This window comes from Protobothrops mucrosquamatus, unplaced genomic scaffold (assembly GCF_001527695.2).
Source record: "Protobothrops mucrosquamatus isolate PMUCROS unplaced genomic scaffold, P.Mucros_1.0 scaffold775, whole genome shotgun sequence".
Classification (NCBI taxonomy): domain Eukaryota; kingdom Metazoa; phylum Chordata; class Lepidosauria; order Squamata; family Viperidae; genus Protobothrops; species Protobothrops mucrosquamatus.
Window position 1 is genome coordinate 191,327 of NW_015387043.1, and position 17,081 is coordinate 208,407.

At 35.3% G+C, this 17,081-nt stretch overlaps 1 protein-coding gene across 1 annotated transcript in view; it reads left to right on the forward strand.

Moving 5' to 3' along the window:
- The first annotated feature begins 301 nt into the window (after positions 1-301).
- MADD (MAP kinase activating death domain) overlaps positions 302-17,081 on the forward strand; it is an 84,808-nt gene continuing 68,028 nt past the window's right edge. The window contains exons 1-13 of the mRNA XM_015818657.2: positions 302-410; positions 2,691-3,305; positions 5,398-5,701; positions 6,004-6,135; positions 6,488-6,601; positions 7,243-7,323; positions 9,883-9,939; positions 10,915-11,093; positions 12,122-12,357; positions 12,619-12,775; positions 14,368-14,471; positions 15,801-16,063; positions 16,379-16,449. Of these exons, the coding sequence (XP_015674143.1) occupies positions 349-410; positions 2,691-3,305; positions 5,398-5,701; positions 6,004-6,135; positions 6,488-6,601; positions 7,243-7,323; positions 9,883-9,939; positions 10,915-11,093; positions 12,122-12,357; positions 12,619-12,775; positions 14,368-14,471; positions 15,801-16,063; positions 16,379-16,449 (2,375 nt within the window). The 5' untranslated portion in view covers positions 302-348. The remainder of the gene's footprint in view (positions 411-2,690; positions 3,306-5,397; positions 5,702-6,003; positions 6,136-6,487; positions 6,602-7,242; positions 7,324-9,882; positions 9,940-10,914; positions 11,094-12,121; positions 12,358-12,618; positions 12,776-14,367; positions 14,472-15,800; positions 16,064-16,378; positions 16,450-17,081) is intronic.

Here is a 17,081-nt window from a genome sequence, read left to right on the forward strand (position 1 = left end):
TTTTCAAAAACTTGGGGAATATGCAGGTAATTGAAAAGAGGAAACTTCTGTTTTCAGTCTTGGATGTAGTTTTCCTTGTTATATTTACCAGATAGACATAAAAGCGGTGAAACTCTGAACAGTGTTTGGCATAGGTTGATGTTTGTAATATCTATCACAAATTGCTCAGATTGTTACTTATTATCAAGTCATTACTGTTGATGAATGCAAATCTAATCTTGAATGGAATATTTCTTACTTGTAGGTTCATGTCGCAATTTCCGGAGGCATTCTCTTTAGCGCACGTACTGGATATTGGACCAATGACAAAGGAATTCATTGAGATGGCATAGTCTAGGAAGCGAGACCATGGTGCAAAAGAAGAAGAGCTGTCCTCGCTTACTTGATTACCTTGTGATTATTGGAGCCAGGTATAGTAAACCGCTAGATGTGCTTGCTTAGAATAAATATACACATATTATCACAATGGTCTGATAAAGGGGTATAGAAAATAGTAAATAGCTGCTGCCATTAATCACCAGCCCAAAGCAAGGTGGGAGGGGGAACATTTATGTTTACTAGTGATGGCACAGTGATTAGAATGCAGTACCGCAGGCTAATTCTGGCCACTGTCAGTCGTTTGATTCTCACTGATTCAAGGTTGACTCAGCCTTCCATCCTTCTGTGGTCGGTAAAATGAGGACCCAGATAGTTGGGGCAATTTGCTGACTCTGTAAACCACTTAGAGAGGGCTGTAAAGCACTATGGAGCGGTATATAAGCTTAAGTGCTATTGCTAGTGAGTATCTTTATAAAGTATCCAAAATAATGGGCGGCATCTACAATATCATAAATGCAAAACCACATTGAATAATGAAGAGTGCCTGATGCAGGTGTCCCAAGTCTCCGTTTATTCATTTATTTCTTAGATTTTTATCCTGCCTTTATTACTTCATAAATAACTCAACAGCAATGCTGTAGGTAGGGTGATCTGAGAGTGAGTGACTGGCCCAAAGTCAACCAGCTGGCTTTCATGCCTACAGCAGGACTGCCTCCCACATATGTCTGCAAGCTTTGGATATTGCTTGACATCACAAGACTTGATATGAATGCTAGTATGCCAAGATCTCTGCCTTTCTTCTGATGGAAACATTAAAAATAATCTGGAAAAACTTCATTATAAACAACATTTAGATGATGTAATATAGACGGTGAACTTAGTCCATTTGATTACTAACAAGTAACCAATGCAATGTATACCTTGGAATAAGAATTAAATAAAATTATCTAACAAAGGGAAAAGATGCGTGTGAAATATTTCTGAGTTACTGTGGAGTCTATGATTGCAAGCAAGGTACAGAAGAAAAGGTGGTCTGCAACGTGCATATCTCTTTTTAATACCAACATTGGCAATGATAGCAGTGCAATAGCATATTGTCCAACTGCTGTGACATAAACTTTCTCTACCTCCCTTATAGGAAAACAATATTGAATCTGTTTTTCCATCTTATGATGGTGGAGAGAAGGTAGTTAAGTGGGTGTTTTAGGGGGGAAAATGTTGGAGAGTAAGATCACCCACATTCCATCTGTTCCTCTTTCATTGCTGGTGGCAGCCTCCAACAGTTGCTTTTCACTAAAAAACAAGCGGAGTAAGGAATTTACATAGTTTTATAACACGTGGCTTGCTCCCTTATTTACTTTTTAGCAGGATTTTTGTAATTGGTAATATTACTTGCTGTAATTTATATATTTATTCATTTGTTCCATTGTCAATTCCAACTGTCTCTGGACAATTTGTAATATAAACCATGATAAACATTCTCCTCAAAACCAAGATGGAATTTAGCAATTCTATACAGCATTACAAAAAGTAACAAAAACACAACCGACAAGGGGCCCTATCCATCTCAACCCAAGGCATGGGGGGACTACCGGGACTGTAAGGTTTTACAGAAAGCCAATGACATGCATTAAGCTTAAATTGTAGTTTTAATTAGTTGTTCAGTTACTATTTGAAGTTTATAATCTATATGGGTAGTAATTTAAATATTTTCTCAAGCAATTACTGTGGTATAATTAAAAGCTTATGTTGTGAGCTTTGGTCTCTTTGATTTTGATTTGAATTTCAGTTTATCTATTAATTCACTTAACTAATTAATGCATCATTCTCTTTTACTGAAAGCTGTCCTTTCCCACCCTGACTTTCTTACGTGGAAGTAAAAATAATGATTATCTTCTTACAATTGAATTGCATATATAAAACCAGTTTGTAACACTATCCAGGTAGTCTCACTATTGCCTCTTTTTCCTTGGCAAAAAATAGATCCATTTTGTTACTAACCATAAATTTCTTGTTTCTTGTTTTAAGCATCTAATTTTCCATTTAGGCTCTGCAGTCAGTTATTATAACTGCATCATTTTTTTTAGTTATTATGGTGTGATATATATATCAATCATAAGAGTATATTTTCGCTATTCTGTCCAAACCTGTCAGGATTCATAAACTCTCTTTGACATATTGCTGGTCAGGAAGATTAGTCATTTCTCTTCCTTCTGCAACCCCAGGATAGACTCCAACCTACAACCTCCATTTGCAGAAGAAAAAAAAGTTCCATGGTATTTGTGGTGTTTCCATTGGGAAGATGTGCATCAGTGTGGCATTTTTACCTTAGTAATATATATTTCAGTATTTTTATATTTGTATTCCTGTAGGCAACCAAGCAGTGATAGTGTGGCACAGACACCTGAACTACTGCGCCGTTACCCCCTGGAAGACCACACTGATTTCCCACTGCCTCCAGATGTAGTCTTTTTCTGCCAGCCGGAAGGATGCTTAAGCGTGCGGCAGAAGCGGATGAGCTTGAGAGATGATACTTCCTTTGTCTTCATGCTCACAGATAAAGATTCAGGCATCACTCGCTATGGGATATGCGTTAACTTCTATCGGTCCTTCCAGAAGCGTATTTCCAAGGAGAAGGGTGAAGGCAGTGGTGGACATCGTGTCCGAGATGGACAGAAGGCACCCAAATCTGGGGATGCTTCCACTGTGCAAGAAGAAAGAGCTAATGAAAGTTTGGAGAGCAGTGTCTCTCTGCAGCCACAGAGCACAGAGTCAGTTCCTGATACAAACCGATCGCCTCGGAGTAAACCATCAGCAAAAGGCACTCATCGTTCTCGTAACAGTACCTTGACCTCACTCTGCATTCTTAGTCACTATCCCTTTTTTTCTACCTTTCGTGAATGTCTGTACACTCTGAAGAAGCTGGTGGACTGCTGCAGTGAAAGGCTCTTAGGCAAGAAGCTGGCAATCCCTCGAGGAGTGCAGAGGTATAGATGGAGTGGTTTTTTTTTTCCTTGATTCCAAATCTAAATGATAAAATGGAGTATAAAATCTGCTCCATATAACCGGCCATTTTCCTAACAAAATAAGAATGACTTAAGATTCCCTGCTCTTTTCATGTGAGAATGTATAGGCTGCATGAAGATCACAGAATCTATGGAGGGAGTTTGTTGGTATAGTTGTAAAACATTTTTATACCATAAACTGTCACTTATTTTCTAAAGACACAGTTTCTATTGCTTAAATAGTATGCCAAAATTAAAATCTTGATATTTTTCTTCTTTTTTCTTCTTTTTTTGGGTTGAAGTTGTAAATTAAAATTAATTATTAACAATTATTAATTAAATTAATTATTAAATTAATAATTTAAAAGCCTGATAATATAAGAAAAGGTAAATTAGGTAAACAATTTACATGCCTGTTTTCTCCTTTCATTACATTTTTCTCTTCTCTTGGCTAATCCGTAACCTCAAAACTTTCCACAAGATTCATACACAGCTAAAGGAGTAAAACTTCCTCTTCACAGACTTCGGTACTCCAAAGACTTTATATAGGACTATAGGCTAGACAAGAAAGTTGAAAAAGGAATCAAGAGGAGAATGTAATGGAAAACCACTTCCATATGGGTTCTAGGAATACCATATGGATATATGTATAACTCAATGTTATAAGGACTCAAGCTTTATCCATGGTCTAGGTAGCTTTCATATATTTCAGACTCAAAAACTATTCAAGGCTTTAGAAGTCAAAACCAGCCCCTTGAATTGGATTTGGACACAAAATGGCAGCCATTGAAGCTGTATAGAATTGTGTGTCATGTTCTGACTTTCTAACTCCAACTGGAATGTCCAAATGCTGCATCTGTTTATTGAAAAGATTCTGAGATTTGATTACAAAGTTAGACATGAGAATTTTTGTGATTCCCCCCAAAATGTTCTGATCTTAGAATCTTGATTTCTTTAAGATACATGCATGAATACCATGCCAAAAATGTATGCATGGTACAGTATTCAATTATTTCCTTCTGTGAGCTTTGATAATACTGTAAAGGATAATATGTAAGGATAATAATAAGAAAAGAAGCACGAATGGAAGCCTTTTCAAGCAAACTGAAGGGAAATACATAAAATTAGTAGACCTAAACATACAATATTCAGATGATTTTGGACACTGATTTCTGTAATAGGTCTGCCACAATGGCTCTTTTAATTCTACTTTGGATTTCAGTAAAATGATACTGCTTTCTGCTTTTCAGATGCATAAGAATACTGTGTTACTTAAAATGTATTTATAAAATATTATTGTGTGTTATTTATCTAAAGTATTCTGATGGCTGTACAGTAAAAAATCCCGCAGTATGAGTCTATGAAACCTGGTTGATTCCAAGAGTGACTTCATGCCTTACTAGTTTGAGCCTTGATTGCTTTCATCCTCAATGTAAAAAGATAATATTGCATGTTATAAGAGAACTATTTATTTATAACTAGCTTATAATTTTGATTTATAAGATTGCTGAATTAATCAGTGACTGAATTTTTAAAAAGTTTATAGAATTATATTTCCAGAATGTTATTAGCATGTCGTTTTAGCCCTGCTCTCTGTCTTTTCATAGTCTGAAAACAGATTGGGAGAATGTAATATACATAATTTGAAATGTATACTTCCAAGTCTGATCTTCCCCCACCACCAACCATGTGTATATATACTCATCCACCTCCTCAACCATGTATATACTTATTGCATGGCACAATGCTACACAGTGCCTAAAACTGATAATAAAACAGATTGTACATTATAAATAATTTTACAATTGCTTTTTATATAGTAATCTTTTGGGTTTAGAGTAACGTATGAACTGGCCCATTATGGCTCAATGCTATATATGCAGCATGCCATGATGACTTGTTCAGAAAACCATGGTTGGTCTTTTGATTAAATATTATGTGTGTATGTAGTCTAAAGTGTCAAAAAGCATCTTCTGAATCTTTATTGTTCTCTTGGAACAAAGACTTAGCCTAATGTCTTTTGCAGGATTTTCAGTAGAACTGCTAAAGTATTAATCCTATCATTTTTATAAAGGGACACCATGTGGCGGATTTTCACAGGCTCACTGCTTGTGGAGGAGAAATCTAGTGCTTTGTTACATGATTTGCGTGAAACCGAGGCTTGGATTTATCGGCTTCTTCGCTCACCTGTGCCAGTTGCTGGCCAGAAGCGTGTGGATGTGGAAGTCTTACCTCATGAATTGCAGCCAGCTTTGACGTTTGCCCTCCCTGACCCTTCCCGCTTTTCTCTGGTGGATTTCCCTTTGCATTTGCCCTTGGAGCTGCTAGGTGTGGATGCCTGCTTGCAAGTACTCTCCTGCATTCTTCTGGAACATAAGGTGAGAGGAAAACGCGGCCGATTCATTGTTAGGTAATTTAGCAGTGAGAACTGCATTGTCTTTTCACAATGTTTCAGTAGTGCTTTAAGCATGGAGGATTGTGTAGATTGGTCACAATCAGTAATTTCCTAGTATTGTCCTCGAAGGGATAAAGGGTATGTCCTTCATAATTGTATCTTTTTGTGTAAAATAGCATTTAATTAAAGAAGCAGCACTGGGATGAAAATAGAACTGAGTAGCATATAAGAAAATGTTAGAATTTTGTTTTATTGTTGCACTAATGCAATTTTCTTTGGCTTCAGGTAGTACTGCAGTCTCGCGATTACAATGCTCTATCCATGTCTGTGATGGCATTTGTGTCTATGATCTATCCATTGGAATACATGTTCCCCGTGATTCCTCTCCTTCCTACCTGCATGGCTTCTGCAGAACAGGTATATCAATGGTTGTGTTAGGACAGCCCAGCCATGACTCAACTAAAGACTTTCCTTAGAGCCCATATGTGTATCTGTGTTTTTTTCCCCCAATGTATTGTTGACCTGTTACTGAAATCTTCAGTTTATTTTTTTTTTCTTGCCCTTGGGAAGAATTAAGAATGTTTAAATTCTTTCGTTCTACATATTTATATAAGTTGCTTTAAACAATGAGTGTTTTACATTACACTTACATTACTTCCGATATACCTTCTTCCAAAATACAGTATATATACATTAGTATCTAGGCCTTGCATGGCTTCTCCAGTTTTGTTCTTATCTGACTTTTATTAATATTTTCTGCCCATTACAGCTACTTCTAGCCCCAACACCTTATATTATTGGAGTCCCAGCAAGCTTCTTCCTTTATAAACTAGACTTTAAAATGCCAGATGATGTATGGCTGGTGGATCTAGACACCAACAAGGTAACTAGTTCCTGTTTATGTGTTAAATGTAATTTAGAGAAGTATTTAGGGGCATAGGTAGTCCTTGAGTTATATACACAATTGGAACTGGGATTTCTGTCACAAAGTGATGTGGTCATTAAGCAAGTTGTTTTGTGACCCGACCCAATTTTATGACCATTTTTATCATGGTTGTTAAGTGAATCATATTGTTAAGTAAATCACATGGTTGTTGCAAATCCTACTTCCCTGATTGACTTCACTGATCAGAAGCTGGCTTGGAAGGTTGCAAATCATGTGACTGCAAGATGCTGCAATTGTCATAAATGCAAATCTATTGTGAAGTGCCCAAACAGCAATCACAGGACTGTGAGGATAATGTGATGGTTGTAATTTTGAGGACAGGTCATAAGTCAGTATTATGATTTCTGTAATTCCACATTCCTTTTACTAACACAGATACCTGCTCCCTCCTGCTTCTAAAACCACTTAATTTCCTGATCACCAATATTTGATGGAATATTTGGTTCTCTTTGTCACACTGATTTGGAGCATAGGTTCCTGTACATTAGCTGTTAATTGAGCTTGTTTCTATGATACATAAAAGAAATCCATTCAAGCGATTTCCTTGGTGCAATGTTATTTTTAAATGTTAATTTCAGGTCATTGTTCCTACAAATGCCGAATTACTGCCGAATTTGCCAGAACCAGAAATTTTAGAACTGAAAAAGCATCTGAAGCAGGTAAGTTAATGTTCTGGTGAGTATGGCTAAGAGGAGTTTAAAACTAAGATGAGAGTGTTGGGACAACAGAAACTTGAATCAAAGCTTAAGAGGTCCAGGCTCAAAGTTGGTCATAATTCCACAATCATCATTTTACCACTTGTGAAGGAGAATCTCTGTAAGCATCAGAGGTTATTTTGGAGAAAATTTGTATTGAAATATATTGCTATTGTATTAGAACAAGGAGGCTCTGGCTACTTATTGATGTTCCTTCTAATTTCTGATCCCTAAATGAACAGTTACTTCAGAAAATAGCTTGACTTGAACTGATTCTGGAATGTAGAAAATGTATTTAGAGGAGGATATGAGAAACCCTGGTTCTTGTCAGATTTGGAAGAAACATCTTATGTAATAATTTTCTTCCTTCCCTTTAATATCTCCTAATTTTCACAAAATAGCAATTGCCTCCCCCTCACCAAGAATCAGTTTGTTTTATGTTGCTTGTTTCATGAAGGTTACACAGACTTGTTTTTTCTGTGAATTACGTTCGAGATATATATTGTGCCTTCTTTTGAAGTCAGAATATGTGGGAATTTGAAGAGAGAAAACCAGTAGGAAAGGCTTTGGATCAAGACTAAGAGCAATCACTTGTAGAATGTAACAATCATATTAATAATTAATAATTGATTATTATTTTTAAAAAACCTCAGAATTAGATTGGTCAGCTGTAAAACATTTGGTGAGCTAGTAATGTTTCCACCCCCCCCCCAGTGCTCCCCTGGATTGTATTTGGATGAGGAAAAAAATATAGTTGAAAAAGGGCTGTATGTCCAAAGCACATTGGGTAACCATCATAACATTTTGTTAAGACAGTAAAACAACTTCTGCTTTTTTCAGCTTGTCCCATTTCTGCCTATTACCTGTCATTTCACCATTCTTTATTAATTTACTCCTATACGTATGGAGCAATCTTATGGATATTTATTTATACAATTGATTTATGATGATGTTTCCAGTAATGGTATATTAAGCTTCAGAGTAAAAAATGTGTACCCTAGAAAGGTATAATATATGGACCATAAAATGAAAATTGTGGTCAAACATATTGTTAAACTACAATTGATCATCAGGCCAATCTTAGAATTGTCTTCTATTTTAGATTGCCTACAGTTTAGCTTGTTATTCAGATTCAAAGTGTGTTTAATAATAACAATGGTTCATTGAAAAAAGCCACATTTATAAAGTGTGGATTAAATGTAGTTTATTTAAGATTAACCACAATTTTGAGTTTGGTAGTACTAGCACTCAACTATACTTTAATATTGTACAGCCCTAATAAGTCATATATATGGTGATAAAAATTGAATTTCTTTACTGAGGCTTGGAGTTTTATGTGAGATCTATTCATACACATGACAATCTTGACGTGGTCATGAAGCTTTGAAATCATCTTGAATTGCTATTGTTGAATTGTTATCAGTGTGTATGCCTCAAACTGCATTAGACTATGGTTTATCATATCCTTACTCCACCTTCATTTTGATAAGCTACATCTGACATGGTCAAACTCTGTGGACTATTTATATCATTCAGAACCACATAAAAGACTTTGCCATTCTATTTAAAATGGTTTTATAAATCCAACTTTGACTTTAATAACTGCAGAAAGCTTATTCTTTTGTTCCTACCCCTCCCACTCATTGTATGCCTTAAACATTTTAATTTTTCTATGACTTGTTTTCCCATTGTACATCATTAATTTTCTATTTCTATTCACATAGTTGCCAATGAAATCCACACTTTTCTTTCCAGTTTTTTTATTATATTTCATAATAGAGGTTTTATGACTTCTGTATTTCTCTTCCCCATTGCTCTTTTATTGTTCCTCTTTGCATGTTGCATGCAATATATACAGGTAAAGCGTTACAGCAGCAGGTCAAAAGCTACTGCTTCTGTCTCTCATAGAAGAGCAGGACTATATGTGATTTCTTGTGTAAGCTAATGCAACAAACCAACAGGCAGTAGAATCTGCAATCTCTCTTTCTGATCTGTTTGGTTTTCTGTTTCCACAGTTTAAGGGGCTGTTGGCCACATTCCCACACACCTGAACAAATATGAATAAAATAAAAATGTGCATTTTGTTCTAGCAGACAGAAAACACAATCTTATTTTTTATGGAATAAGTTAAGGCAAGAAGGAAAAAATGTTTAATGATGGTAAGGAATCTAGGCAACAAACATACGTGAATACTTATGTAAAATACTTACAAAGATTTATACAGCCCATTTATAGCAGTCACAACATCAGATGTCAGTGTATTGTTAAAATGCATGTGGCGCATCAATTTAGTAGCCTTCAGTACTTTTTAAGGGAAAATGTTTGCAAACAGGTGTATGGGAGCAAAGTAGCCTGGCCTCCTTCAAGAACTGTGCTTTTTATTTTTATTTATTTTTATTTATTTTCTCATCTGTGGTATTAGTAATAATAGATTTTTCTCCATCTGTCTCTATGTGATCATGTATTCGTCTTTGGCTCTGATTGTCGCTGATGTTGTCATGTGATCTTCCATCTTGCCTCCAGACTCTGATTAGCATGTCTGCAATCACTCGGCAACAACTGCTCACGCCTGAAAAAAAGGTGTCTTTATTTTACCTTTTTCTCCCTCAAGTTGCCATTGGATAATTTTTTTGTTAGTCTATTTTGATGTATTGGCTTTTGGAAAGAAAGGGAATTTTGGTGGAAGATATCAGTAGAAGTCGATGAACTACAAAAAAAAGATAAATAAAAGAAATTTACATGGCTTGAGGGTAGGCCACCTTCTCCTCCAAAGAAGCCGAAATTGAGAAAAGTCTAGTGTACAATCTGGAGAACTAAAATGTTTGGGTTTTTTTTGTATGTTCAACATGTTAAACTAAGATAAAGATACTTGTTTTGTGAATATTACAAATGTCATATGTGAAGTGCTTCTTCAGAAGCCAGAAGAGTTGATGAAATCAAAACTGTTGAAAACTTAAGTCTTCTAGGAATCTGGGCTTCCATACTAATTGTATAGTGAAGAATGCATTAACTCTGCTCCTTTTATATGGCATAGAGGGCAAAATTGGAATCTCAGAACAAATTGGCTGAGTTGGGAATTCAGAACAAGAAATAACTACCCCATAATGTGAATCTGTATTAATACTAATGTGTATTAATCTATTTAATGCATTTGTGTATCATCCTTCATAAAAACATGTTCTAAGGTGATTTCTAATGTTTAAAATAAAAATAGTAATAAAATATACATTAATAATACATATGTTTGTATCAAAGTCATTAGAGCTTATGCCATTAAAACAAACAATATTTATTTGTTTGTCAAATTTCTAAACTGCCCATCTCATCTAAGTGACTCTTGAATATAATTAAAATGCTTTGAAAGGAAAAACTTTATAATCAATTAAGCAGAGGAAGGATTAAGTTTATTCTTATTTGCATAAAAAAGATGAAAGAGATCTCAGATGATCCCAGGGTATATTGGAACATCACACTCAGTTTGTGTTTGCCCATGAGACAGAGCTGTATTAGAAATGCCATTTTCGTTTATTATGTTTGTAACATATTGCTCTTCAGGCTTTGGCCAGCATGAGTTTGAATACCCAGCCTATTCTTAACCTAGAAAAGTTTCATGAAAGTCAAGAAATCCCATTGCTTCTGGGAAGACCGCAGAATGACCCGCAATCCACACCGTCCACAGAGTTCAACCCACTAATCTATGGCAATGATGTAGATTCAGTGGATGTAGCCACTAGGTGAGATGAAGCATTGTGTTTTTGCTGAATGTAAACAATGAACTTCCAGTTAGGTGGGAAGAGTCAATGCTCCACTTGGCAACACATGATAAGCAAAATTATGTTACCTTCTGACAATGTACATTGCTTATCTATGAATATTCAGATAAATTTATTGTAACAGTGTGATCTTCTCTTGATGATCTATAGTACTAAGGAGTATAGTTAAGGAGTATAGTTAATACATTGCTGATAGATAGATAGATAGATAGATAGATAGATAGATAGATAGATAGATAGATAGATAAACTTCATTTGGGCACAATGGCACACATTAAAAATGAAATTTAGTTGCTTGCTCTCGAAGTGTACACATATATAACACACATTTAAACATACTATATACAACATATGTATAGATCTACACCTTTACATATAAGTAAACATATAAATATTAATCACTGTCCATCTTGAATACATAACAGAAGGAGGAAGCTTTAGAGTTCAATAGTTTGTGCATAAGCTGTTATCTGACTTCTGTGAAATGTGGCTACCTCGTAAAAGTTTATGAAACTTCCTTCAGATGCCTTGATTTAAGATATTAAAATAGTATATATTTATATAGTATATTCTGGGCTCTTCAAAGAAAATTACAAATGATACTGGCATTTTAGGACAGCCATATTAGCTTATGTTAACCAAAATTCAGGAGTAGTCTGATAGCACTTTTTCAGACCAGCAAATCTTGCTAAACAACCTAAGCTTTTGTGAACTGCAGCTCACTTCATAATTTTGTTTTAGAAAAAGTGGGCAATATCTTGAACATAGCATGTTGAGGGTTGAGAAGTGCTTCTGATGTGCTGATATCCTTGGAATAGATAGAATCAATTTAGAATCAATTTAGTGATTGTTAGCGTGAACAAACGTATTCATTTGCTTTTTCCTTATTGGAGATGCATCATCAGTTATTTTTTGGTGATTCATGAATGCGCTGTGCATTTTCAGTTTTCACGCTATTTGCTAAATGACTTATCTTTCCATTTTTAAAGGGTTGCTATGGTGAGATTCTTCAATTCACCAAATGTTTTACAAGGATTCCAGATGCATACCCGCACACTTCGTCTCTTCCCCCGGCCTGTGGTTGCATTTCAGGCTAATTCCTTTTTAGCTTCACGACCAAAACAAACACCCTTTGCAGAAAAATTGTCCAAGACACAGGCGGTAGAATACTTTGGGGAGTGGTCTCTCAATCCCACTAATTATGCTTTCCAAAGAATCCACAACAGTAAGTGTGATAATGAATTGTTGACCGTCTTGATTTTCATGTGGGATGTTCCAATACAAAATATTGCTGAGAAATTAACTAACCACTATGTTTTAAGATTTTATCTTAGGAACAAATAAGATTTGTTCAGTATAAGAACTTGTTTTCCCAATAAAAATCAGAAATGCTTGTTATTCTCCATATTTTGTCTGAGTTTTTAGACATTAATGTAGCTCCTGTAACTCTATAAGGCAAATCAATTGTTTCTTGCTGCTTTTATAGATATGTTTGACCCAGCTCTGATTGGTGATAAGCCAAAGTGGTATGCTCATCAACTGCAGCCAATCCATTATCGTGTCTATGACAGCAATTCTCAGCTAGCTGAAGCAATGAATGTCCCAGCTGATAGAGAAACAGATTCAGATCCTACTGATGATAGGTTAGTAAAGAATGGAATGCACTGGATGCAACCAATCTTCAGTGAACTTTGTAATTCTTTGTAAGATTTTTTTTTCTTTATGTGTCTCCAGCATCAGTTTCCAGGATACATTGCAGATAATTTAAACAAATATCATTAAAAATATAGCTCAAACAACTAAAAAGTATCAAATCCAGAACTCTTGAAAAGCCTTTTAAAGCTTGGGAAGATTAAAAAATTTGCCTGGCTCCAAAAACATACATCTACTGGGAACTATTACTGCACTCTTTGTGATCATTCTGGCTTCCATTTTTCCCATAATTTTGCTTTTGTTTTGTAAAATGAGTTTTCCAAATATATGACTCATTTATAGGATAAAACGATAAACTCTTGACATGACAGTAAAGCCAATCAGGCACTCTTTGAGGGTTGATTACAAAATTTCCCCACTTTTTGTATCAGGCAATCATAGAGAAGAGATGGAGGCAGTGACCACAGTTATGCACTGGAACAAGTATGATTTCAGTAGCCTTATGTTAGTTAAGTGTCAAAACATCAGGAATTTCTCAAGGTTACAAGGTATGAGAGAACAATTCAGGAAAGTCAGTGCCGAATAGATACTACAAATCTGGAATCAATTGTATTATATTTTTAATGCTTAAAAGAATGACAACATAGAAGCTATGATAAAAAAATATTGAAAACCACCATGGATTGTTTTAAGTTTGCTTCTGTAAGGCAGACCCAGAGAAAAGGCTGGTGGCAACGGAAGTCGATTGATTCTTTGGAAAGTGAATAGCTTCGCCAAGAGAGTTAACTATTCAGACAGAAGAGAAAAGTTATTTTTTTACTTTTTGTTTCTGGAGGAATATAGCATGAGGTTATGTGGCCTTTGGAAACAGCTCTTAAAGATGCAGAAAGCTCCCTGGCCATCTATGTCCTTATTTGGTTAAGTAGTGAACATGGTTATCATGCTCACACTTCCTGAGAATTGCCAATTTGAAAAATGTACTTGCACATCAGTAGTTTTGGCAAATAAGTTCTCCAAAAATGTAGTAGTTGCATATAATAGCTTCCTATTTAGGGGATTCCATCCTTATCTGACACTGCTTGATAAATTGAAGATGCTTTCAGGACACAGGAGAAAATGTTATTTTCTATTCTCTTGAGTTGTCCTGGGCATTCCTCTTTTCTCTCTCTTGCTTGCAGAATTGGAATATGTTTTCTACCTGTGCCATACATGTGACAGTGATTTATATTAGGAATTCTTCCACTGTTTCCTTTTATCACTGGGGTTTCTTCTTACTGCCTGTTTATTCCCACACAATTTTTAATTTTGCCATAGAACTTAGTTTTGCTCATCCTTTTCAGTGGTTTCCATTGTCATGGGGTTGAGAAAAACCTGCTCTTCAGTTGGTCTGGAAGGCAGGACAGATCCTCCTACTGCAGTGATAATTCAAGGCTGAAACTTGGCTATTAGTGGCAGGAAGAGATACCTAGCCAAAGAAAGAGTGCTCTCTATATAACTAAGGGTATAAAAATTCATGGTAAAAAAAATTCTGCTAAATCTCTTATGTAATTATTTTTCTACTTTTTTTTTCTCTTTGCCATAGTGGGAGTGATAGTGTGGACTATGATGACTCCAGCTCTTCTTATTCATCCCTTGGTGACTTTGTTAGTGAAATGATGAAATGTGATATCAATGGTGATACTCCAAGTAAGTATCCTTGATCTGTAATGTGTTTGTTCTGGATATAGTTATGGGGTTTAGGCTGATTTCATTGCTTTGAAAGAAACCTTTCACCTCAGCGACCAACTGGAATCTTGCCAGGATTATGGAGAGTATTTTGTTTCTTTGTTGTATTTATTTTGCTTGGAGAAGAATGGAACGGAATGGAATAATAGAATAACGGAGAGTAAGGATTGGAAGGGATCTTAGAGATTTAGGTTAATTCCCTGCCCACTGCAGAAATCTATTACTGTAGCATCACTGACAGATAGCCACTCATCGTTTAAATGAACACTTCCAGTGAAAAAGAGCCTTATATATCCCAAGGAGATCTTTTTCATTACTGAATAGCTTTTACTGTTTCAAAATGTTTCCTAATGTCTAATCAGAATCTGAATCTTTATTATTTAAATCATTGTTCTTTGTTTGTCTTCTGGAGCAATTTTGAAAAAGCCTGCTATATTTTTTTCTTTGCAATCTTCAAGTACTTGAAGAGAGTTATCACGTCTCCTCACAGTCTTTTCTTCTCCAGACCTCTAACTTACAATATTCTTCTTCTAAAACTCTTATTATCCATACTCCAGTTTGTTAATGTATTTGCTAAAATGTGCCTAGAACTGGAGATAATATTCCAGATGTGGTCTCACCAATACAGAATGCAAAGAATTAAATGTCTATATGTAAACATGTAATGTCCAAATCAACAAAGTACATTATAGTCATTGTGCTTTAAAAACACAGTATTATTTGGTATGCTGTGTGAATCCAGCCAGTTTATTCAGCAAAACTTGATTAAATTAACGTTCATGTTCTATTGATTAGGAATGCCAGTATGTAAGGCCAACAGTCATTCTTGAAAATAAAAATTATGCGGGAGGCTAATATTACGTTCTGCAGTTTATGTGTAGCATCTTTTTTTCCTTATAAAGCTGAAGTTTGTGACTTGCTTCAAACAATATTTTCTATACTTCTACAGATAACGTTACCTCCAGAAATATCCTTTAGCAACTCTGTCTAAAATCAGTTACCTCAGATTCTGATTGGCTTCTTTATTTATTCGCAATCATACTTTCTTCATACCCAGATTAAGTTTCATCTCATTCCATTCCAAAATGTTAAGCATACATTTATTTAGGAATTCCACACATTGTGATTCATGGGAAAAAGAAGAATGTAAATTATCTACACATTTTTATCTACTATTCAGATGGAATCTGTCTTCCTATAATTTTAATAATTTAATGAGTAATTTTCTTGAATTGCTTGTTGACTCGGCCACTGTAGATTTGTGTCTATATATTCTAATGTCTCTTGCAGATGTGGACCCACTAACTCATGCAGCTTTGGGTGATGCAAGTGAAGTGGAGTTTGATGATTTCCAGGAGTACTCAGCAGATATGGATGAACAGGCTCCAGACAGTGAGAATTCTCAAGATAATAACCAACCTCGGTCAAGTTCAAGCACTACAGCCAGCAGTAGTCCTAGCACTGTTATCCATGGGGTGAATCATGTATGTAATGGAGTAGATGGTAAAAGAAACATAAGGCATTTAAAGGAGCAAATAATTATAATTCTGAAAGTTTAAGTAGTAGTCAGTGGTATGTCTAGTAACTTTCTGCTGAAATGGGATACTGGAATTTCAATATTCATCACGGGCTCTTAGAAAACTGTTTCTTGTTTATAATTTCAAGAAATTACTGCCTTTCATCAGTCTGCAATTATTCATCAGTCGCTGGAGCTTTAGAGGAAAAAGTCCTTACTAACTGCCATATCATTAGATATGCAAACAAATATTTTAAAAAATGAAAAAGGGTTTGCAAGCCATAGGAACTGCATAAAAATAAAGAAAAAGCAGGGAATTATCTGGATTCAGTTTTTAAAATCCTAATAGCAGGAGATTGCAGAACATTATGAGATGAGAGAACCGATTTGTGGTTTTGGCGTCAGGCTAGAAACTGGGAGACCGTAAGCTCTGATCTTGCCTTTTAGGCGTGAAGCCAGTTAGATGATCTTGGGCCAGTCATTCTCTGTCAGCCCTAGGAAAGAGGGCAAACCACTTCTGAAAATTTTGCCGAGAAAACTAGGCCAGGTGACAGAACAGTCACTTAGGTCAGATGGCCAATGTAAACATTTGATTAACAAAAGAAATAAATATTAATTCAAAGGCACAATAATAAAAAATGAAATTTACAGGAATTTATCGTTAGGCATATAGGAAAGGTTTCCACGGTACTTCTGTTTGGTTGAATGTACCCTTTGCTTGAGGATTGAACTACGTGGTCTTAAAATGCAATAAATAAATGATTAAAAAAATCAAGCTACATGTTTAACTGAAAGGTACAAACTACTTTCAGCATTTGAAAGATTGTAATAATTTTAGTTGGTTTTACTTAAACCACTTTACTTAAAATTCAGGATATCACTGAGCCAGGATAGTGATTAAAAATGAGTAGAAATATTTGAGACAGTGTTAGAAATGCTAGAAATTGAATGAACATTGTAATATAATACCAGCAAAGTTTATTCTTATATGCTCTATTTAGTAAACTCAACAATCACAAACTGAACTGTGGCACAGCTATCCAGAATAGTTCAAG